Genomic DNA, 25,342 nt, shown 5'->3' with positions numbered 1-25,342 from the left:
ACACACACACACACACACACACACAGCTACCAGACTCTCAGGAACTAGTGCTGTTCTAGTTAGTCTCTGTGGGCTGTACTGTCTGGATGAACTAGTACTGTCTGGAGGAACTAGTACTGTCTGGATGAACTAGTACTGTCTGGATGAACTAGTACTGTCTGGAGAAACTAGTACTGTCTGGAGAAACTAGTACTGTCTGGATGAACAAGTACTGTCTGGATGAACTAGTACTGTCTGGAGGAACTAGTACTGTCTGGATGAACTAGTACTGTCTGGATGAACTAGTACTGTCTGGATGAACTAGTACTGTCTGGATGAACTAGTACTGTCTGGAGGAACTAGTACTGTCTGGATGAACTAGTACTGTCTGGAGGAACTAGTACTGTCTGGATGAACTAGTACTGTCTGGATGAACTAGTACTGTCTGGATGAACTAGTACTGTCTGGATGAACTAGTACTGTCTGGAGGAACTAGTACTGTCTGGATGAACTAGTACTGTCTGGATGAACTAGTACTGTCTGGAGGAACTAGTACTGTCTGGAGGAACTAGTACTGTCTGGAGGAACTATTACTGTCTGGGGGAACTAGTACTGTCTGGGGGAACTAGTACTGTCTAGAGGAACTAGTACTGTCTGGATGAACTAGTACTGTCTGGAGGAAATAGTACCGTCTGGAGGAACTAGTACTGTCTGGAGGAACTAGTACTGTCTATCGGAACTAGTACTGTCTGGGGGAACTAGTACTGTCTAGAGGAACTAGTACTGTCTGGAGGAACTAGTACTGTCTGGAGGAAATAGTACCGTCTGGAGGAACTAGTACTGTCTGGAGGAACTGGTACTGTCTAGAGGAACTAGTACTGTCTGGAGGAACTAGTACTGTCTGGAGGAACTAGTACTGTCTGGAGGAACTAGTACTGTCTGGAGGAACTAGGACTGTCTGGAGGAACCAGTACTGTCTATCGGAACTAGTACTGTCTGGAGGAACTAGTACTGTCTGGATGAACTTGTACTGTCTGGAGGAACTAGTACTGTCTGGATGAACTAGTACTGTCTGGATGAACTAGTACTGTCTGGGGGAACTAGTACTGTCTGGAGGAACTAGTACTGTCTGGAGGAACTAGTACTGTCTGGGGGAACTAGTACTGTCAGGAGGAACTAGTACTGTCTGGAGGAACTAGTACTGTCTGGAGGAACTAGTACTGTCTGGAGGAACTAGTACTGTCTGGAGGAACTAGTACTGTCTGGATGAACTTGTACTGTCTGGAGGAACTAGTACTGTCTGGAGGTTCTAGTACTGTCTGGAGGAACTAGTACTGTCTGGATGAACTTGTACTGTCTGGAGGAACTAGGACTGTCTGGAGGAACCAGTACTGTCTATCGGAACTAGTACTGTCTGGAGGAACTAGTACTGTCTGGATGAACTTGTACTGTCTGGAGGAACTAGTACTGTCTGGATGAACTAGTACTGTCTGGATGAACTAGTACTGTCTGGGGGAACTAGTACTGTCTGGAGGAACTAGTACTGTCTGGAGGAACTAGTACTGTCTGGGGGAACTAGTACTGTCAGGAGGAACTAGTACTGTCTGGAGGAACTAGTACTGTCTGGAGGAACTAGTACTGTCTGGAGGAACTAGTACTGTCTGGATGAACTTGTACTGTCTGGAGGAACTAGTACTGTCTGGAGGTTCTAGTACTGTCTGGAGGAACTAGTACTGTCTGGATGAACTTGTACTGTCAGGAGGAACTAGTACAGTCTGGAGGAACTAGTACTGTCTGGATGAACTTGTACTGTCAGGAGGAACTTGTACTGTCAGGAGGAACTAGTACTGTCTGGAGGAACTTGTACTGTCTGGAGGAACTTGTACTGTCTGGAGGAACTAGGACTGTCTGGAGGAACTAGTACTGTCTGGAGGAACTAGTACTGTCTGGAGGAACTAGTACTGTCTGGAGGAACTTGTACTGTCTGGAGGAACTAGGACTGTCTGGAGGAACTAGTACTGTCTGGAGGAACTAGTACTGTTCTAGAGGAACTAGTACTGTCAGGAGGAACTAGTACTGTCTGGAGGAGCTAGTACTGTCTAGAGGAACTAGTACTGTCTGGAGGTTCTAGTACAGTCTGGAGGAACTAGTACTGTCTGGAGGAACTTGTACTGTCTGGAGGAACTTGTACTGTCTGGAGGAACTAGTACTGTCTGGAGGAACTAGTACTGTCTGGAGGAACTAGTACTGTTCTGGAGGAACTAGTACTGTCTGGAGGAACTAGTACTGTTCTAGAGGAACTAGTACTGTCTGGAGGAAATAGTACTGTCTGGAGGAACTAGGACTGTCTGGAGGAGCTAGTACTGTCTGGAGGAACTAGGACTGTCTGGAGGAGCTAGTACTGTCTGGAGGAACAAGTACTGTCTGGAGGTGCTAGTACTGTCTGAAGGAACTAGTACTGTCTGGATGAACTAGTACTGTCTGGAGGAACTAGTACTGTCTGAAGGAACTAGTACTGTCTGGAGGAACTAGTACAGTCTGGAGGAACTAGTACTGTCTGGAGGAACTAGGACTGTCTGGATGAACTAGTACTGTCTGGAGGAACTAGGACTGTCTGGAGGAACTAGGACTGTCTGGATGAACTAGTACTGTCTGGAGGAACTAGGACTGTCTATCGGAACTAGTACTGTCTGGGGGAACTAGTACTGTCTGGAGGAACTAGTACTGTCTAGAGGAACTAGTACTGTCTGGAGGAACTAGTACTGTCAGGAGGAACTAGTACTGTCTGGAGGAACTAGTACTGTCAGGAGAAACCAGTACTGTCTATCGGAACTAGTACTGTCTGGAGAAACCAGTACTGTCTATCGGAACTAGTACTGTCTGGAGGAACTAGTACTGTCTGGATGAACTTGTACTGTCTGGAGGAACTAGTACTGTCTGGAGGAACTTGTACTGTCTGGAGGAACTAGGACTGTCTGGAGGAACTAGTACTGTCTGAAGGAACTAGTACTGTCTGGATGAACTAGTACTGTCTGGAGGAACTAGTACAGTCTGGAGGAACTAGTACTGTCTGGAGGAACTAGGACTGTCTGGATGAACTAGTACTGTCTGGAGGAACTAGGACTGTCTGGAAGAGCTAGTACTGTCTGGAGGTTCTAGTACTGTCTGGAGGAGCTAGTACTGTCTGGAGGAACTAGTACTGTCAGGAGGAACTAGTACTGTCTGGATGAACTAGTACTGTCTGGAGGAACTAGTACTGTCTGGAGGAACTAGTACAGTCTGGAGGAACTAGTACTGTCTGGATGAACTAGTACTGTCTGGATGAACTAGTACTGTCTGGAGGAACTAGTACTGTCTGGATGAACTAGTACTGTCTGGAGGAACTAGTACTGTTTGGAGGAACTAGTACTGTCTGGAGGTGCTAGTACTGTCTGGAGGAACTATTACTGTCTAGAGGAAATAGTACTGTCTGAAGGAACTAGTACTGTCTGGATGAACTAGTACTGTCTGGAGGAACTAGTACTGTCTGGAGGAACTAGTACTGTCAGGAGGAACTAGTACTGTCTGGATGAACTAGTACTGTCTGGAGGAACTAGTACTGTCTGGAGGAACTAGGACTGTCTGGAGGAGCTAGTACTGTCTGGAGGAACAAGTACTGTCTGGAGGAACTAGTACTGTCTGAAGGAACTAGTACTGTCTGGAGGAACTAGTACTGTCTGGAGGAACTAGTACTGTCTGGAGGAACAAGTACTGTCTGAAGGAACTAGTACTGTCTGGAGGAACTAGGACTGTCTGGAGGTTCTAGTACTGTCTGGAGGAACTAGTACTGTCTAGAGGAACCAGTACTGTCTGGAGGAACTAGGACTGTCTGGAGGTTCTAGTACTGTCTGGAGGAACTAGGACTGTCTGGAGGAGCTAGTACTGTCTGGAGGAACAAGTACTGTCTGGAGGAACTAGTACTGTCTGAAGGAACTAGTACTGTCTGGAGGAACTAGTACTGTCTGGAGGAACTAGTACTGTCTGGAGGAACAAGTACTGTCTGAAGGAACTAGTACTGTCTGGAGGAACTAGGACTGTCTGGAGGTTCTAGTACTGTCTGGAGGAACTAGTACTGTCTGGAGGAACAAGTACTGTCTGAAGGAACTAGTACTGTCTGGAGGAACTAGGACTGTCTGGAGGTTCTAGTACTGTCTGGAGGAACTAGTACAGTCTGGAGGAACTAGTACTGTCTGGAGGAACTAGGACTGTCTGGATGAACTAGTACTGTCTGGAGGAACTAGGACTGTCTGGAGGAACTAGGACTGTCTGGATGAACTAGTACTGTCTGGAGGAACTAGTACTGTCTGAAGGAACTAGTACTGTCTGGATGAACTAGTACTGTCAGGAGGAACTAGTACTGTCTGGAGGAACTAGTACTGTCAGGAGAAACCAGTACTGTCTATCGGAACTAGTACTGTCTGGAGAAACCAGTACTGTCTGGAGGAACTAGTACTGTCTGGAGGAACTAGTACTGTCTGGATGAACTTGTACTGTCTGGAGGAACTAGTACTGTCTGGATGAACTTGTACTGTCTGGAGGAACTAGGACTGTCTGGAGGAACTAGTACTGTCTGAAGGAACTAGTACTGTCTGGATGAACTAGTACTGTCTGGAGGAACTAGTACAGTCTGGAGGAACTAGTACTGTCTGGAGGAACTAGGACTGTCTGGATGAACTAGTACTGTCTGGAGGAACTAGGACTGTCTGGAAGAGCTAGTACTGTCTGGAGGTTCTAGTACTGTCTGGAGGAGCTAGTACTGTCTGGAGGAACTAGTACTGTCAGGAGGAACTAGTACTGTCTGGATGAACTAGTACTGTCTGGAGGAACTAGTACTGTCTGGAGGAACTAGTACAGTCTGGAGGAACTAGTACTGTCTGGAGGAACTAGTACTGTCTGGAGGAACTAGGACTGTCTGGAGGAACTAGTACTGTTTGGAGGAACTAGTACTGTCTGGAGGTGCTAGTACTGTCTGGAGGAACTATTACTGTCTAGAGGAAATAGTACTGTCTGAAGGAACTAGTACTGTCTGGATGAACTAGTACTGTCTGGAGGAACTAGTACTGTCTGGAGGAACTAGTACTGTCAGGAGGAACTAGTACTGTCTGGATGAACTAGTACTGTCTGGAGGAACTAGTACTGTCTGGAGGAACTAGGACTGTCTGGAGGAGCTAGTACTGTCTGGAGGAACAAGTACTGTCTGGAGGAACTAGTACTGTCTGAAGGAACTAGTACTGTCTGGAGGAACTAGTACTGTCTGGAGGAACTAGTACTGTCTGGAGGAACAAGTACTGTCTGAAGGAACTAGTACTGTCTGGAGGAACTAGGACTGTCTGGAGGTTCTAGTACTGTCTGGAGGAACTAGTACTGTCTAGAGGAACCAGTACTGTCTGGAGGAACTAGGACTGTCTGGAGGTTCTAGTACTGTCTGGAGGAACTAGGACTGTCTGGAGGAGCTAGTACTGTCTGGAGGAACAAGTACTGTCTGGAGGAACTAGTACTGTCTGAAGGAACTAGTACTGTCTGGAGGAACTAGTACTGTCTGGAGGAACTAGTACTGTCTGGAGGAACAAGTACTGTCTGAAGGAACTAGTACTGTCTGGAGGAACTAGGACTGTCTGGAGGTTCTAGTACTGTCTGGAGGAACTAGTACTGTCTGGAGGAACTAGGACTGTCTGGATGAACTAGTACTGTCTGGAGGAACTAGGACTGTCTGGAGGAACTAGGACTGTCTGGATGAACTAGTACTGTCTGGAGGAACTAGTACTGTCTGAAGGAACTAGTACTGTCTGGATGAACTAGTACTGTCAGGAGGAACTAGTACTGTCTGGAGGAACTAGTACTGTCAGGAGAAACCAGTACTGTCTATCGGAACTAGTACTGTCTGGAGAAACCAGTACTGTCTATCGGAACTAGTACTGTCTGGAGGAACTAGTACTGTCTGGATGAACTTGTACTGTCTGGAGGAACTAGTACTGTCTGGATGAACTTGTACTGTCTGGAGGAACTAGGACTGTCTGGAGGAACTAGTACTGTCTGAAGGAACTAGTACTGTCTGGATGAACTAGTACTGTCTGGAGGAACTAGTACAGTCTGGAGGAACTAGTACTGTCTGGAGGAACTAGGACTGTCTGGATGAACTAGTACTGTCTGGAGGAACTAGGACTGTCTGGAAGAGCTAGTACTGTCTGGAGGTTCTAGTACTGTCTGGAGGAGCTAGTACTGTCTGGAGGAACTAGTACTGTCAGGAGGAACTAGTACTGTCTGGATGAACTAGTACTGTCTGGAGGAACTAGTACTGTCTGGAGGAACTAGTACAGTCTGGAGGAACTAGTACTGTCTGGAGGAACTAGTACTGTCTGGAGGAACAAGTACTGTCTGAAGGAACTAGTACTGTCTGGAGGAACTAGGACTGTCTGGAGGAACTAGTACTGTTTGGAGGAACTAGTACTGTCTGGAGGTGCTAGTACTGTCTGGAGGAACTATTACTGTCTAGAGGAAATAGTACTGTCTGAAGGAACTAGTACTGTCTGGATGAACTAGTACTGTCTGGAGGAACTAGTACTGTCTGGAGGAACTAGTACTGTCAGGAGGAACTAGTACTGTCTGGATGAACTAGTACTGTCTGGAGGAACTAGTACTGTCTGGAGGAACTAGGACTGTCTGGAGGAGCTAGTACTGTCTGGAGGAACTATTACTGTCTAGAGGAAATAGTACTGTCTGAAGGAACTAGTACTGTCTGGATGAACTAGTACTGTCTGGAGGAACTAGTACTGTCTGGAGGAACTAGTACTGTCAGGAGGAACTAGTACTGTCTGGATGAACTAGTACTGTCTGGAGGAACTAGTACTGTCTGGAGGAACTAGGACTGTCTGGAGGAGCTAGTACTGTCTGGAGGAACAAGTACTGTCTGGAGGAACTAGTACTGTCTGAAGGAACTAGTACTGTCTGGAGGAACTAGTACTGTCTGGAGGAACTAGTACTGTCTGGAGGAACAAGTACTGTCTGAAGGAACTAGTACTGTCTGGAGGAACTAGGACTGTCTGGAGGTTCTAGTACTGTCTGGAGGAACTAGTACTGTCTAGAGGAACCAGTACTGTCTGGAGGAACTAGGACTGTCTGGAGGTTCTAGTACTGTCTGGAGGAACTAGGACTGTCTGGAGGAGCTAGTACTGTCTGGAGGAACAAGTACTGTCTGGAGGAACTAGTACTGTCTGAAGGAACTAGTACTGTCTGGAGGAACTAGTACTGTCTGGAGGAACTAGTACTGTCTGGAGGAACAAGTACTGTCTGAAGGAACTAGTACTGTCTGGAGGAACTAGGACTGTCTGGAGGTTCTAGTACTGTCTGGAGGAACTATTACTGTCTAGAGGAAATAGTACTGTCTGGAGGAACAAGTACTGTCTGAAGGAACTAGTACTGTCTGGAGGAACTAGGACTGTCTGGAGGAACTAGTACTGTTTGGAGGAACTAGTACTGTCTGGAGGTGCTAGTACTGTCTGGAGGAACTATTACTGTCTGGAGGTTCTAGTACTGTCTGGAGGAACTAGTACTGTCTAGAGGAACCAGTACTGTCTGGAGGAACTAGGACTGTCTGGAGGAACTAGTACTGTTTGGAGGAACTAGTACTGTCTGGAGGTGCTAGTACTGTCTGGAGGAACTATTACTGTCTAGAGGAAATAGTACTGTCTGAAGGAACTAGTACTGTCTGGAGGAACTAGTACTGTCTGGAGGAACTAGTACTGTCTGGAGGAACAAGTACTGTCTGAAGGAACTAGTACTGTCTGGAGGAACTAGGACTGTCTGGAGGTTCTAGTACTGTCTGGAGGAACTAGTACTGTCTGGAGGAACAAGTACTGTCTGAAGGAACTAGTACTGTCTGGAGGAACTAGGACTGTCTGGAGGTTCTAGTACTGTCTGGAGGAACTAGTACAGTCTGGAGGAACTAGTACTGTCTGGAGGAACTAGGACTGTCTGGATGAACTAGTACTGTCTGGAGGAACTAGGACTGTCTGGAGGAACTAGGACTGTCTGGATGAACTAGTACTGTCTGGAGGAACTAGTACTGTCTGAAGGAACTAGTACTGTCTGGATGAACTAGTACTGTCTGGAGGAACTAGTACTGTCTGGAGGAACTAGTACTGTCAGGAGGAACTAGTACTGTCTGGATGAACTAGTACTGTCTGGAGGAACTAGTACTGTCTGGAGGAACTAGGACTGTCTGGAGGAACTAGTACTGTCTGGATGAACTTGTACTGTCTGGAGGAACTAGTACTGTCAGGAGAAACCAGTACTGTTTGGAGGAACTAGTACTGTCTGGAGGTGCTAGTACTGTCTGGAGGAACTATTACTGTCTAGAGGAAATAGTACTGTCTGAAGGAACTAGTACTGTCTGGATGAACTAGTACTGTCTGGAGGAACTAGTACTGTCTGGAGGAACTAGTACTGTCAGGAGGAACTAGTACTGTCTGGATGAACTAGTACTGTCTGGAGGAACTAGTACTGTCTGGAGGAACTAGGACTGTCTGGAGGAGCTAGTACTGTCTGGAGGAACAAGTACTGTCTGGAGGAACTAGTACTGTCTGAAGGAACTAGTACTGTCTGGAGGAACTAGTACTGTCTGGAGGAACTAGTACTGTCTGGAGGAACAAGTACTGTCTGAAGGAACTAGTACTGTCTGGAGGAACTAGGACTGTCTGGAGGTTCTAGTACTGTCTGGAGGAACTAGTACTGTCTAGAGGAACCAGTACTGTCTGGAGGAACTAGGACTGTCTGGAGGTTCTAGTACTGTCTGGAGGAACTAGGACTGTCTGGAGGAGCTAGTACTGTCTGGAGGAACAAGTACTGTCTGGAGGAACTAGTACTGTCTGAAGGAACTAGTACTGTCTGGAGGAACTAGTACTGTCTGGAGGAACTAGTACTGTCTGGAGGAACAAGTACTGTCTGAAGGAACTAGTACTGTCTGGAGGAACTAGGACTGTCTGGAGGTTCTAGTACTGTCTGGAGGAACTAGTACTGTCTGGAGGAACTAGGACTGTCTGGATGAACTAGTACTGTCTGGAGGAACTAGGACTGTCTGGAGGAACTAGGACTGTCTGGATGAACTAGTACTGTCTGGAGGAACTAGTACTGTCTGAAGGAACTAGTACTGTCTGGATGAACTAGTACTGTCAGGAGGAACTAGTACTGTCTGGAGGAACTAGTACTGTCAGGAGAAACCAGTACTGTCTATCGGAACTAGTACTGTCTGGAGAAACCAGTACTGTCTATCGGAACTAGTACTGTCTGGAGGAACTAGTACTGTCTGGATGAACTTGTACTGTCTGGAGGAACTAGTACTGTCTGGATGAACTTGTACTGTCTGGAGGAACTAGGACTGTCTAGAGGAACTAGTACTGTCTGAAGGAACTAGTACTGTCTGGATGAACTAGTACTGTCTGGAGGAACTAGTACAGTCTGGAGGAACTAGTACTGTCTGGAGGAACTAGGACTGTCTGGATGAACTAGTACTGTCTGGAGGAACTAGGACTGTCTGGAAGAGCTAGTACTGTCTGGAGGTTCTAGTACTGTCTGGAGGAGCTAGTACTGTCTGGAGGAACTAGTACTGTCAGGAGGAACTAGTACTGTCTGGATGAACTAGTACTGTCTGGAGGAACTAGTACTGTCTGGAGGAACTAGTACAGTCTGGAGGAACTAGTACTGTCTGGAGGAACTAGTACTGTCTGGAGGAACGAGTACTGTCTGAAGGAACTAGTACTGTCTGGAGGAACTAGGACTGTCTGGAGGAACTAGTACTGTTTGGAGGAACTAGTACTGTCTGGAGGTGCTAGTACTGTCTGGAGGAACTATTACTGTCTAGAGGAAATAGTACTGTCTGAAGGAACTAGTACTGTCTGGATGAACTAGTACTGTCTGGAGGAACTAGTACTGTCTGGAGGAACTAGTACTGTCAGGAGGAACTAGTACTGTCTGGATGAACTAGTACTGTCTGGAGGAACTAGTACTGTCTGGAGGAACTAGGACTGTCTGGAGGAGCTAGTACTGTCTGGAGGAACTATTACTGTCTAGAGGAAATAGTACTGTCTGAAGGAACTAGTACTGTCTGGATGAACTAGTACTGTCTGGAGGAACTAGTACTGTCTGGAGGAACTAGTACTGTCAGGAGGAACTAGTACTGTCTGGATGAACTAGTACTGTCTGGAGGAACTAGTACTGTCTGGAGGAACTAGGACTGTCTGGAGGAGCTAGTACTGTCTGGAGGAACAAGTACTGTCTGGAGGAACTAGTACTGTCTGAAGGAACTAGTACTGTCTGGAGGAACTAGTACTGTCTGGAGGAACTAGTACTGTCTGGAGGAACAAGTACTGTCTGAAGGAACTAGTACTGTCTGGAGGAACTAGGACTGTCTGGAGGTTCTAGTACTGTCTGGAGGAACTAGTACTGTCTAGAGGAACCAGTACTGTCTGGAGGAACTAGGACTGTCTGGAGGTTCTAGTACTGTCTGGAGGAACTAGGACTGTCTGGAGGAGCTAGTACTGTCTGGAGGAACAAGTACTGTCTGGAGGAACTAGTACTGTCTGAAGGAACTAGTACTGTCTGGAGGAACTAGTACTGTCTGGAGGAACTAGTACTGTCTGGAGGAACAAGTACTGTCTGAAGGAACTAGTACTGTCTGGAGGAACTAGGACTGTCTGGAGGTTCTAGTACTGTCTGGAGGAACTATTACTGTCTAGAGGAAATAGTACTGTCTGGAGGAACAAGTACTGTCTGAAGGAACTAGTACTGTCTGGAGGAACTAGGACTGTCTGGAGGAACTAGTACTGTTTGGAGGAACTAGTACTGTCTGGAGGTGCTAGTACTGTCTGGAGGAACTATTACTGTCTGGAGGTTCTAGTACTGTCTGGAGGAACTAGTACTGTCTAGAGGAACCAGTACTGTCTGGAGGAACTAGGACTGTCTGGAGGAACTAGTACTGTTTGGAGGAACTAGTACTGTCTGGAGGTGCTAGTACTGTCTGGAGGAACTATTACTGTCTAGAGGAAATAGTACTGTCTGAAGGAACTAGTACTGTCTGGAGGAACTAGTACTGTCTGGAGGAACTAGTACTGTCTGGAGGAACAAGTACTGTCTGAAGGAACTAGTACTGTCTGGAGGAACTAGGACTGTCTGGAGGTTCTAGTACTGTCTGGAGGAACTAGTACTGTCTGGAGGAACAAGTACTGTCTGAAGGAACTAGTACTGTCTGGAGGAACTAGGACTGTCTGGAGGTTCTAGTACTGTCTGGAGGAACTAGTACAGTCTGGAGGAACTAGTACTGTCTGGAGGAACTAGGACTGTCTGGATGAACTAGTACTGTCTGGAGGAACTAGGACTGTCTGGAGGAACTAGGACTGTCTGGATGAACTAGTACTGTCTGGAGGAACTAGTACTGTCTGAAGGAACTAGTACTGTCTGGATGAACTAGTACTGTCTGGAGGAACTAGTACTGTCTGGAGGAACTAGTACTGTCAGGAGGAACTAGTACTGTCTGGATGAACTAGTACTGTCTGGAGGAACTAGTACTGTCTGGAGGAACTAGGACTGTCTGGAGGAACTAGTACTGTCTGGATGAACTTGTACTGTCTGGAGGAACTAGTACTGTCAGGAGAAACCAGTACTGTCTATCGGAACTAGTACTGTCTGGAGAAACCAGTACTGTCTATCGGAACTAGTACTGTCTGGAGGAACTAGTACTGTCTGGATGAACTTGTACTGTCTGGAGGAACTAGTACTGTCTGGATGAACTTGTACTGTCTGGAGGAACTAGGACTGTCTGGAGGAACTAGTACTGTCTGAAGGAACTAGTACTGTCTGGATGAACTAGTACTGTCTGGAGGAACTAGTACAGTCTGGAGGAACTAGTACTGTCTGGAGGAACTAGGACTGTCTGGATGAACTAGTACTGTCTGGAGGAACTAGGACTGTCTGGAAGAGCTAGTACTGTCTGGAGGTTCTAGTACTGTCTGGAGGAGCTAGTACTGTCTGGAGGAACTAGTACTGTCAGGAGGAACTAGTACTGTCTGGATGAACTAGTACTGTCTGGAGGAACTAGTACTGTCTGGAGGAACTAGTACAGTCTGGAGGAACTAGTACTGTCTGGATGAACTAGTACTGTCTGGATGAACTAGTACTGTCTGGAGGAACTAGTACTGTCTGGATGAACTAGTACTGTCTGGAGGAACTAGTACTGTTTGGAGGAACTAGTACTGTCTGGAGGTGCTAGTACTGTCTGGAGGAACTATTACTGTCTAGAGGAAATAGTACTGTCTGAAGGAACTAGTACTGTCTGGATGAACTAGTACTGTCTGGAGGAACTAGTACTGTCTGGAGGAACTAGTACTGTCAGGAGGAACTAGTACTGTCTGGATGAACTAGTACTGTCTGGAGGAACTAGTACTGTCTGGAGGAACTAGGACTGTCTGGAGGAGCTAGTACTGTCTGGAGGAACAAGTACTGTCTGGAGGAACTAGTACTGTCTGAAGGAACTAGTACTGTCTGGAGGAACTAGTACTGTCTGGAGGAACTAGTACTGTCTGGAGGAACAAGTACTGTCTGAAGGAACTAGTACTGTCTGGAGGAACTAGGACTGTCTGGAGGTTCTAGTACTGTCTGGAGGAACTAGTACTGTCTAGAGGAACCAGTACTGTCTGGAGGAACTAGGACTGTCTGGAGGTTCTAGTACTGTCTGGAGGAACTAGGACTGTCTGGGGGAACTAGGACTGTCTGGAGGAATACGTACTGTTCTAGTTACGCTCTGTGGGCTGTACTTGTATTGTAATTTCTGAAGTAACTTAATTATCACATTTGACCAAATCACTTCAACTACATAGATTTATATTATTATAACATCATACCAACTCCAAATATATATATACAGTGGGGAGAACAAGTATTTGATACACTGCCGATTTTGCAGGTTTTCCTACTTACAAAGCATGTAGAGGTCTGTAATTTGTATCATAGGTACACTTCAACTGTGAGAGACAGAATCTAAAACAGAAATCCAGAAAATCACATTGTATGATTTGTAAGTAATTAATTTGCATTTTATTGCATGACATAAGTATTTGATACATCAGAAAAGCAGAACTTAATATTTGGTACAGAAACCTTTGTTTGCAATTACAGAGATCATACGTTTCCTGTAGTTCTTGACCAGGTTTGCACACACTGCAGCAGGGATTTTGGCCCACTCCTCCATACAGACCTTCTCCAGATCCTTCAGGTTTCGGGGCTGTCGCTGGGCAATACGGACTTTCAGCTCCCTCCAAAGATTTTCTATTGGGTTCAGGTCTGGAGACTGGCTAGGCCACTCCAGGACCTTGAGATGCTTCTTACGGAGCCACTCCTTAGTTGCCCCGGCTGTGTCTTTCAGGTCGTTGTCATGCTGGAAGACCCAGCCACGACCCATCTTCAATGCTCTTACTGAGGGAAGGAGGTTGTTGGCCAAGATCTCGTGATACATGGCCCCATCCATCCTCCCCTCAATACGGTGCAGTCATCCTGTCCCCTTTGCAGAAAAGCATCCCCAAAAAATGATGTTTACACCTCCATGCTTCACGGTTGGGATGGTGTTCTTGGGGTTGTACTCATCCTTCTTCTTCCTCCAAACATGGCGAGTGGAGTTTAGACCAAAAAGCTCTATTTTTGTCTCATCAGACCACATGACCTTCTCCCATTCCTCCTCTGGATCATCCAGATGGTCATTGGCAAACTTCAGACGGGCCTGGACATGCGCTGGCTTGAGCAGGGGGACCTTGCGTGCGCTGCAGGATTTTAATCCATGACGGCGTAGTGTGTTACTAATGGTTTTCTTTGAGACTGTGGTCCCAGCTCTCTTCAGGTCATTGACCAGGTACTGCCGTGTAGTTCTGGGCTGATCCCTCACCTTCCTCATGATCATTGATGCCCCATGAGGTGAGATCTTGCATGGAGCCCCAGGCCGAGGGTGATTGACCGTCATCTTGAACTTCTTCCATTTTCTAATAATTGCGCCAACAGTTGTTGCCTTCTCACCAAGCTGCTTGCCTATTGTCCTGTAGCCCATCCCAGCCTTGTGCAGGTCTACAATTGTATCCCTGATGTCCTTACACAGCTCTCTGGTCTTGGCCATTGTGGAGAGGTTGGAGTCTGTTTGATTGAGTGTGTGGACAGGTGTCTTTTATACAGGTAACGAGTTCAAACAGGTGCAGTTAATACAGGTAATGAGTGGAGAACAGGAGGGCTTCTTAAAGAAAACCTAACAGGTCTGTGAGAGCCGGAATTCTTACTGGTTGGTAGGTGATCAAATACTTATGTCATGCAATAAAATGCAAATGAATTACTTAAAAATCATACAATGTAATTTTCTGGATTTTTGTTTTAGATTCCGTCTCTCACTGTTGAAGTGTACCTATGATAAAAATTACAGACCTCTACATGCTTTGTAAGTAGGAAAACCTGCAAAATCGGCAGTGTATCAAATACTTGTTCTCCCCACTGTATATATATTTGTTTACATGAATCAATACCATTGGTTGGCCTTTTCGTCTGTTTGAACGTTTCACAACCCCTAGTGCAGTGAAATGGATTCAACATAGCTTGTCATCAAAACTCTTAAGTCCATTGGCTCTCAAAGTTGTCCGTCAAACCCTGTAGCTCCACCATACCTCTTGAAGTGAAGTGCTCTTCTCTAGAATAAAGGCTCTTGAAGTGAAGTGCTCTTCTCTAGAATAAAGGCTCTTGAAGTGAAGTGCTCTTCTCTAGAATAAAGGCTCTTGAAGTGAAGTGCTCTTCTCTAGAATAAAGGCTCTTGAAGTGAAGTGCTCTTCTCTAGAATAAAGGCTCTTGAAGTGAAGTGCTCTTCTCTAGAATAAAGGCTCTTGAAGTGAAGTGCTCTTCTCTAGAATAAAGGCTCTTGAAGTGAAGTGCTCTTCTCTAGAATAAAGGCTCTTGAAGTGAAGTGCTCTTCTCTAGAATAAAGGCTCTTGAAGTGAAGTGCTCTTCTCTAGAATAAAGGCTCTTGAAATGCTTACAATCTCCACAATTAGTCAATGACAAAAAACAACAACTAGATATTCTTACAACTCTATCATAGGTTTATACAATTGTAACCACTGACCTTTTTCTGTTTATTTTATTTGAGATACATTAACTTTTGCGAAACTGTCACTTTCAATTCATGTGTAGTGATTAGTAGTTCTAAAGATGGTTTATTTGTTTTTTTTCTATCGTATTTTATGTTTCATAAGAAGAGAATGTACTGTTATGGATATACTATATCCATTTGTTACTATATTGTCATTTATTTTTATTTTTATAAAATACAAATGTGTACTTGTTCACTCAGAGGTTAAGGTTAGCTACATGTTTAGGGTTAGGGTAAAGGCAACAAAAACAAAACACTTTTGACAATTTGACAAAGCTGTATTGCATCTAGATGTGACTGTTAAATCCCACCTTGGCAGGAAAAAGATAATTGAGTTAACTAGGGCAATTGATATCTGCACTGTTTGATTAGCCATGGAAACACAAACAGTAGGCTATTATCTGTTTTAAAATCTTTCATTATGTGACAATTGATAGGCTAACGGGTAGCTTACAGAATGTAGCCTATTGGAATATAGTCAAATAACAAGGGGCCTATTGGAATATAGTCAAATAACAAGGGGCCTATTGGAATATAGTCAAATAACAAGGGGCCTATTGCAATATAGTCAAATAACAAGGGGCCTATTGCAATATAGTCAAATAACAAGGGGCCTATTGGAATATAGTCAAATAACAAGGGGCCTATTGCAATATAGTCAAATAACAAGGGGCCTATTGGAATATAGTCAAATAACAAGGGGCCTATTGCAACCATCGATGCAGCTGGATTATCACCAGCTGATGTCTCGTTAAACCATCAATAGCGCTAAATTCACCTGCACAGCTGATCTCAATTGCATCCATTATTGGTCACCTCCTCACCGCTCCCTAAAAGATGATGTCGGTGTTACCTTAGTCAGAGATCTGTATTTAATGACGAGATGCTTATGTCGCTGCCCTAACAGTGGGAGTCGTCCCAGAGGCAGGAAGGCAGGCGACAAGCTCAGGTCTGCCTATTAAATCCATAGAAACACAGTAGGTTTATTCTGGACTTATTTTGGTGAGAGTGAGCCCTCTCTCTTCGCCTCTTCCTCTCTGCCTTAGTCCTGCTTGCAGCCAAAGTCTTTCAAGTTATGTTCGCCCTCTGGTTGGTATTGTCATCACAACAACGTAGTACTTTTTGAACAGACTAAGAGTCCAACAGGAAAGTTCTCCAGAACAAAAGAGTAATCAAGTTAAGATCTGACATATGTACCATGAACCTAGGAGGTTTGAAATTGAGGGATCCTATCTGAAATGATTAGAGATTTCCCCATTCATAGATGGTATTATTGATACTTTAGCTACTGGGTACCATGGCTCACCTATGGCCTTGCAGTCCAAATGAGACAGTCCTGGGGAAAGTAGTGTGGATGTATCTACAAGCACGACAGGCATCACACATAGTCATCACACAGAGTCATTACATAACACAGATTGAGGTGATTGACGTGATAGAGGTGTAGGTAGGTGAATGGAGAGCAGACGTGATGATGAAACAGTAGGAGACTGGAAAGGTTAATAACAAACCAAACACAACAAAAACACACAAAGGAAGCAAACCAAATACATTTGTAGGGCTTCATTTCAGCTGTGGGTTGGTTGGTGACATGGTTGAGGGTCGGTTCGAGACGTAGGTTGTATATTTCTTGTAGTTTGCAGAAGGGGTGGTGATTTGGGGAGGAGCTAGGCAGATTAGTAGGGAGGTTGAGTTTCTTGTAGTTTGCAGAAGGGGTGGTGTTTTGGGGAGGAGCTAGGCAGATTAGTAGGGAGGTTGAGTTTCTTGTAGTTTGCAGAAGGGGTGGTGATTTGGGGAGGAGCTAGGCAGATTAGTCGGGAGGTTGAGTTTCTTGTAGTTTGCAGAAGGGGTGGTGATTTGGGGAGGAGCTAGGCAGATTAGTCGGGATGTTGAGTTTCTTGTAGTTTGCAGAAGGGGTGGTGATTTGGGGAGGAGCTAGGCAGATTAGTAGGGAGGTTGAGTTTCTTGTAGTTTGCAGAAGGGGTGGTGACTTGGGGAGGAGCTAGGCAGATTAGTAGGGAGGTTGAGATTCTTGTAGTTTGCAGAAGGGGTGGTGACTTGGGGAGGAGCTAGGCAGATTAGTAGGGAGGTTGAGATTCTTGCTGTTTGTAAAATGGGTTGATTGGTAAATTAGGAGGAGATAAGTGGATTGGTTGAGAAGTAATTTGTAAAAAGGGGTTGGTTGGTGGGTTGGTGATTTGAGAGGTGGTAGGTAGATTTATTGTTTGTAAAGGGGGGTTGGTTGGTTGGTTGGTTGGTTGGTTGGTTGGTGATTTGAGAAGTGGTAGGTGGATTTCCTGCTGTTTGTAAAAGGGGTTGGTTGGTGGTATGGGAAGTGCTTCATGGCAGAGTGAACTGGCGGAATTGATCAGAGGACACATTTGTCAGAGGACGGCCAACACTGGAAGGGCTGTAGCTACTTACTGAGAGAGGAGAGGGGCGAGGAGCATTGGCGCTCCAGGCCTGAGTACAGCTGTTGGGGCCGGGGGGCTGCCCCTGTCCAGAGTCAGGCTGGGAGACCTGAGGGGTCTGACCAGGAGGGGACAGGACAGTCAGGGGACAGGGAAGGTCCCAGAGGAGGGGACATGTACATAAGGAAGTTGCAAAAAGGGGCAAATGAAGACAATATAGTGGCACAGGTTAATTAATCTAAGAAATTTAAATTAAGACAATATAGTGGCACAGGTTAATTAATCTAAGGAACTTAAATTAAGACAATAAATTGGCACAGGTTAATTAACCTAAGAAACTTACATTTAACTAAGCAAAAAGATAACATTACAAACTATAGATTGTAAAGTAACTGAAATAGCAAAGAGATACTAACTACTGTAGCTAGATTTGAAAATCAACATTTGGCAGCTGCAGAGCTGAAAAGAGAATAAAGCGATGTAACTGATGTAATGATGGGATAGATGAGGATTATGCCAGCAATACAGCGTCCTCACACGGTAGCTAGTCTCTTCACTCCCTGGTGGGAATAATTAATCAATGGTGAATTGGTTGCAGTCTGGAAGTAGGTGAATAAAAAGTCAGTCATTCTCTACGCAGCCTTCAAAAGAGATTAAAGACAGAGTTACACACATACAGTATCTAAGATATCTTGATGTCCGGAAAGAAGATCAGTAATGAAAACTGCACAATGGTGAGAGTCTAATCAACATTGACCCACCGCTAGGCTACTGCTAGGCTAGGCTACTGCTAGGCTAGGCTATTATATTGCTAGGCTATTGCTAGGCTAGACTATTGCTAGGCTAGGCTATTGCTAGGCTAGACTATTGCTAGGCTACTGCTATGCTAGGCTACTGCTGTGCTAGGCTACTGCTAGGCTAGGCTACTGCTAGGCTAGGCTACTGCTAGGCTACTATTAGGCTAGACAACTTTATGTACTTTGGGTGTACTTTGTGTAGGGAGGACTCTAACCTACGTGAAGATGAGTGTCTCTGAGCTGTGGCTGTCCAGACTCAACACAAAGCACTGTGTGCGTGTGTGCATGTGTGTAGATTTCTAACCTGTGTGAAGATGAGTGTCTCAGAGCTACGGCTGTCCAGACTGAGGACAAAGCGGATGGACTGGAAGAGCTCTTGGATGCTGGCTCTGAACTGTTCTTCCTCCATACCACAGGTAGCACGGGAGTACAGGATCCGAGACTGGATAATGAACTTCAACAGGTACTCCAGAGCCTGGGGGATGAGGGGGAAGGGGGAGAGGAGACAAGGGCATAGAAATGTTAGTCTCACATTGCCATACTTTTCAAGTCTTGTTCACTTGTGAAAACTGGAAATCAAGGTTCTGTAAACAACGTGGCAAAGGCATTACTTTCTTAATGTAGGCCTAGAAAACAATTAATTTGATTAAGATAAGTATTAAAAACCTGGTAGGGTTTCAGTCTACCGTGATTTTTTATCATACATTAAGAGGAGGGGAAACAACGACATAGAAACCTTTAAAAAGGTGTGATATTTTTTAAATAAATAAAACCTTATTTATTTTCAGTCAACTGTGATAGTTTTCAGACATACAGGATTGAGGAGGACCATCCCAGAGCCAGATAAACAGACAGAGCCATGGCATGGGACATGGATGTAACCAGACATGCTCTCTAAGGACAGAATGGGGGTGCAGACTGTCATCCACTTTTTAAAATAATGCGGATACAATCTATTATTTACAGGGAGCACTTTTACATTGCATTGTGGCATATTTGATATAAATGTGTACACTTTATTAATAGTTTATTCAACTCGCTTACTGAGTAGTCTCCTAAACACATTCAATTTAAACTTTACTGTACAGGTGTTGCGTATGTAATGATTGTTTTCTGATCAGAATATTTCTGACCAGGAAAAAAGCTTTGAGCCTTGTATTTTATTTAACAAGGGCCCAGAGTTTTTTTTCTGGTCAGGTCACAAACACGGTCAAGGAAATTTTCAGCACCCCCAACTCAAAACATCGCCCCGTGTCTATGGTCAAAAGGACAGGGACAACTTCCAGTGGAGCTCCTACCCTCATGGCCTCCTGGATGTGGTCCTGTTTCACCACTTCTGCAGAACGGTCCATGTACCACTTCAGACAGCGGATCAACTCTCTGGATGGGACACACAACACAGGAAAGACCATTCATCACAACATGCAGTACCAGTCAAAAGTTCGGACACACCACTTTTATTTTATTTTTATTTTTTACTATTTCCTACATTGTAGAATAATAGTGAAGACGTCAAAACTATTAAATAACACATATGGAATCATGTAGTAACTAAAAAAGTGTTAAACAAATCGAAATATATTTGAGATTCTTCAAAGTAGCCACTCTTTTCCTTGATGACAGCTTTGCACACTCTTGACATTCTCTCAACCAGCTTCATGAGGTAGACACCTGGAATGCATTTCAATTAACAGGTGTCTCTTTCAACCAACATAGGTCAGACAATGGTAGGATCTTCTTTTAGTACTGATAGCGGTTTCATGTAAATATGTATGATACTTTTCTTAAGTCTCTCTAAAGTGCTAACAGTCAGGATCTGGATAACGTGTGTGAAATGAGGTATATTTTCCGGGTTATTTAAATATTGACTGGCTTTCATCAAGCTGCCCACTCAAACTGTAACTAGTGCCTGCAACCTGGATCAGGTTATCAGTCAACCTACCAGGGTCAACCTACCAGCACAGGAATAAAATCATTAACATGTATTGATCACATTTTTTATGTAGCTTGAAAGCAGTATCCAGATTCATCGGATGTAGTGATCACAATATAGTAGCCATATCTAGGAAAACCAACATTCCAAAGGCCCTAATATAGTCTATAAGAGGTCATGCAAGACGTTTTGTAGTGATTCCTATGTTGTTGATGTAAAGAATATTTGCTGGTCTGTGGTGTGTAATGAGGAGCAAACAGACAGAAAGAAAAAAAATACACTTGACACATTTATGAAATTGCTTATTCCAAATACTAATAAGCATGCACCCATTAAGAAAATGACTGTAAAAACTGTTAAATCCCTGTGGATTGATGAGGAATTGAAAAATGTTATGGTTGAGAGGAATGAGGCGAAAGGAATGGGAAATAAGTCTGGCTGCAAACATACTGCAAATTGAGAAATAATTTGACTAAACTGAATAAAAAGAAGAAGAAACTACACTATGAAACAAAGATAAATGACAAAGAATGATAATAATAAGATTTGGAGCACCTTAAATGAAAAAGGCAAACTCAGCTCCATCATTCATTGAATCAGATGACTCAATCATCACAGAACCAACTGATATTGCCAACTACTTTAAGGATTTTTTCATTGGCAAGATGAGTAAACTTAGGCATGACATGCCAGCAACAAACGCTGACAATACACATCCAAGTATATCTGACCAAATTATGAAAGACAAGCATTGAAATGTTGTATTCCGTAAAGTGATGGTGGAAGAGGTGAAAAAACTATTGTTGTCCATCAACAACAACAAGCCACCGGGGTCTGACAATCAGAATGGAAAATTACTGAGGATAATAGTGGACGATATTGCCACTCCTATTTGCCATATTTTCAATTTAAGCCTACTAGAAAGTGTGTGCCCCTAGGCTTGGAGGGAAGCAAAAGTCATTCCGCTACCTAAGAATAGTAAAGCCACCTTTACTGTCTCAAATAGCCAACCAATCCACCTGTTACCAACCCCTAGTAAACATTTGGAAAAAATTGTGTTTGACCAGATACAATGCTATTTTACAGTAAACAAATTGACAATAAACTTTCAGCATGCTTAAAGGGAAGGATATTCAACAAGCATAGCACTTACAGAAATGACTGATGATTGGCTGAGATAAATTGATGATAAAAATATTGTGGGGGCTGTTTTGTTAGACTTCCGTGTGGCTTTTGACATTATCGATCATAGTCTGCTGCTGGAAACACGTATGTATTATGGCTTTACACCCCCTGCTATATTGTGGATAAAGAGTTACCTGTCTAACAGAACAGAGGGTGTTCTTTAATGGAAGCCTCTCCAACATAATCCAGGTAGAATCAGGAATTCCCCAGGGCAGCTGTCTAGGCCCCTTACTTTTTTCAATCTTTACTAATAACATGCTTTGAGTAAAGCCATACATGTCAGCTACTACAGCGACTGAAATGACTGCAACACTTAACAAAGAGCTGCAGTTAGTTTCAGAGTGGGTGTCAAGGATTAGAAATATTAGTTAGAAATATTTAGAACTAACACTAAAAACTTTGTATTTGGGACAAATCATTCACTAAACCCTAAACCTCAACTAAATATTGGTAGCTAATATTAATAATATGCATGTCAATCTCTCCTGGCTCAAAGTGGAGGGGAGATTGACTTCATCACTACTTGTATTTATGAGAGGTATTGACATGTTGAATGTACCGAGCTGTCTGTATGAACTACAGCTCGGACACCCATGCATACCCCACAAGACATGCCACAAGAGGTCTCTTCACAGTCCCCAAGTCCAGAACAGACTATGGGAGGCGCACAGTACTACATAGAGCCATGACTACATGGAACTCTATTCCACATCAAGTAACTGATGCAAGGAGTAAAATCTTATTTAAAAAAACTGATAAAAATACACCTCATGGAACAGCGGGGACTGTGAAGCAACACAAACATAGGCACAGACACATGCATACACACACACACACACACACACACACACACACACACACACACACACACACACACACACACTATACACATACATACACATGGATTTAGTAATGTAGATATGTAGTGGAGTAGGGGCCTGAGGGCACACAGTGTGTTGTGAAATCTGTGAATGTATTGTAATGTTTTTAAAATTGAATAAACTGCCTTAATTTCGCTGGAGCCCAGGAAGAGTAGCTGCTGCTTTGGCAGGAACTAATGGGGATCCATAACAAATACAAATGTTGAAGCTCTCTGAGAATGGCACATCTACGTTATCTTTAGATCAACGATAAACCACTACATACACATCAAAGGATGAGGAGATAAACTAACTTAACTTTGAAGAGAAAAACCAGCTACAACAAAGGTGTGATCTTGATCAGCAAATAGCCAGCTGGGGCTCAGGTCAACCATCTTAGCCTCAGCAGTGTCATGTCTGTTGTACGACTAACAGAGACTCACTTGTACGCCAACGCTCCAGCAAAGTGCTTCTGGATGTAAGTGTCCATGACGGGACGGAAGTGATAGTACTTGCTGTCCCTGAGCAGATTAATGATGAACACCTGAGGAGAGAGAGAGAGAGGAGAGAGAGATATTCAGAGAGAGAGAGAGAGAGGGGTGAGGGGGGAGAGAGAGAATGAGAGTGTCGGAGAGAGGGCGAGAGAGAGTCAGGGATAGAGAGAGAGAGAGAGAGAGAGAGAGAGAGAGAGTCAGGGATAGAGAGAGAGAGAGAGAGAGAGAGAGAGAGAGAGAGAGAGAGGGAGAGAGAGAGAGAGAGAGAGAGAGAGAGAGAGAGAGAGAGAGAGAGAGAGAGAGAGAGAGAGAGAGAGAGAGAGAGAGAGAGAGAGAGAGAGAGAGAGAAAGAGAGAAAAAGAGATCCAGTCAGAAGCTCCACTCCAGTTAAATGTTTTACCAGGCTGAGATGAGGGTGCACAGAGTGTGCATCCAACATCTCATTCTCATTCAGACACTATTGCATTTAAAGTGCACTACGTTTGACCATCGCATCCTGTTCCCTATATAGAGTACTACTTCCTGGTCAAATGTAGCGAATGTATAAAGAATAAAAAACTGAAATATCACATTTACATAAGTATTCAGACCCTTTACTCAGTACTTTGTTGAAGCACCATTGACAGCGATTACAGCATCGAGTCTTCTTGGGTATGATGCTACAAGCTTGGCACACCTGTATTTGGGGAGTTTCTCCCGTTCCTCTCTGCAGATCCTCTCAAGCTCTGTCAGGTTGGACGGGGAGCAAAGAGTTCAATCTTGGTTTCGGGGCGGCAGGTAGCCTAGTGGTTAGAGCATTGGGCCAGTAACCAGCAGGTAGCCTAGTGGTTAGAGCATTGGGCCAGTAACCAGCAGGTAGCCTAGTGGTTAGAGCATTGGGCCAGTAACCAGCAGGTAGCCTAGTGGTTAGAGCATTGGGCCAGTAACCAGCAGGTAGCCTAGTGGTTAGAGCATTGGGCCAGTAACTGAAAGGTTGCTAAATCGAATCCCCGAGCTGACGAGGTACAAATCTGTCGTTCTGCCCCTGAACAAGGCAGTTAACCCACTGTTTCTAGGCAGTCATTGTAAATAAGAATTTTTTTCTTAACTGACTTGCCTAATTAAATAAAGGTTAAATAAAATAAAAATGTAATTCATCAGACCAGAGAATCTTGTTTCTCATGATCGGAAAGTCCTTAGGTGCCTTTTGGCAATTTCCAAGCGGGCTGTCATGTGCCTTTTACTGAGGAGTGGCTTCCGTCTGGCTACTCTACCATAAAGGCCTTCTGGAAGGTTCTCCCATCTCCACAGAGGAACTCTGGAGCTCTGTCAGAGTGACCATTGGGTTCTTGGTCACCTCCCGGTCAGGGCCCTTCTCCCCGATTGCTCAGTTTAGCCGGGCGGCCAGCTCTAGGAAGAGTCTTGGTGGTTACAAACTTCTTTCATCTAAGAATGATGGAGGCCACTGTGTTCTTGGGGACCTTCAATGCTGCAGACATTTTTTGGCCTCGACACAATCCTGTCTCTGAGCTCTACAGACAATTTATTCGACCTTATGGCTTGGTTTTTTCTCTGATATGCACTGTCAACTGTGGGACCTTATATAGACAGGTGTGTACCTTTCCAAATCATGTCCAATCAATAGAATTTTCCACAGGTGAACTCCAATCAAGTAGTAGAAATATGGAAACAGGATGCACCTGAGTTCAATTTTGAGTCTCGTTTTGAATACGTATGTTTGAATAGTTATGTAAATAAGGTATTTCTGTCTTTTGTTTTTAATACAATTGCAAAAATGTAGAAACATCTGTTTTCCCTCTGTCATTATGGGGTATTGTGATGTCATTATGGGGTATTGTGATGTCATTATGGGTATTGTGTGTAGATTGATGAGGACATTTTTTATTTAATCCATTTTAGAATAAGGCTGTAATGTAACAAAATGTGGAAAAAGGGAAGGGGTCTGAATACTATCTGATTGCACTGTATCTGAGAATAGGGAAGCATTTCAGGCTCTGCTCTATCATCTCTGTCTGACCAGACATCGTCTCTGTCTGACCAGACATCGTCTCTGTCCGACCAGCCATCGTCTCTCTCTGACCAGACATCGTCTCTCTCTGACCAGGCATCGTCTCTCTCTGACCAGACATCGTCTCTCTCTGACCACCTATCATCTCTGTCTGACCACCTATCGTCTCTGTCTGACCACCTATCGTCTCTGTCTGACCAGACATCGTCTCTGTCCGACCAGCCATCGTCTCTCTCTGACCAGACATCGTCTCTCTCTGACCAGGCATCGTCTCTCTCTGACCAGACATCGTCTCTCTCTGACCACCTATCATCTCTGTCTGACCACCTATCGTCTCTGTCTGACCACCTATCATCTCTGTCTGACCATCTATCATCTCTGTCTGACCGATGACCACCTATCATCTCTGTCTGACCACCTATCATCTCTGTCTGACCACCTATCATCTCTGTCTGACCGATGACCACCTATCA

General features: G+C 44.4%; 1 protein-coding gene across 6 annotated transcripts in view; it reads right to left on the bottom strand.

Annotated features, from left to right (window-relative positions):
• dock3 (dedicator of cytokinesis 3) overlaps window positions 1-25,342 on the bottom strand; it is a 414,918-nt gene that overhangs the window by 60,690 nt on the left and 328,886 nt on the right. For 4 of the 6 annotated variants that reach the window (XM_071336838.1, XM_071336835.1, XM_071336836.1 and 1 more), the window contains exons 21-23: window positions 22,811-22,911; window positions 19,688-19,769; window positions 18,694-18,864 (exon numbers count right to left, since the gene is read on the bottom strand). In XM_071336838.1, the coding sequence (XP_071192939.1) occupies window positions 18,694-18,864; window positions 19,688-19,769; window positions 22,811-22,911 (354 nt within the window). Of the gene's footprint in view, window positions 1-17,605; window positions 17,711-18,693; window positions 18,865-19,687; window positions 19,770-22,810; window positions 22,912-25,342 lie in introns of all 6 variants that reach the window. The other 2 variants (XM_071336834.1, XM_071336837.1) reach the window with 1 other exon arrangement.

Source organism: Salvelinus alpinus, chromosome 12 (genome assembly GCF_045679555.1).
Source record: "Salvelinus alpinus chromosome 12, SLU_Salpinus.1, whole genome shotgun sequence".
NCBI classification, from domain to species: domain Eukaryota; kingdom Metazoa; phylum Chordata; class Actinopteri; order Salmoniformes; family Salmonidae; genus Salvelinus; species Salvelinus alpinus.
This window is presented reverse-complemented; position numbering and strand designations above follow the sequence as displayed.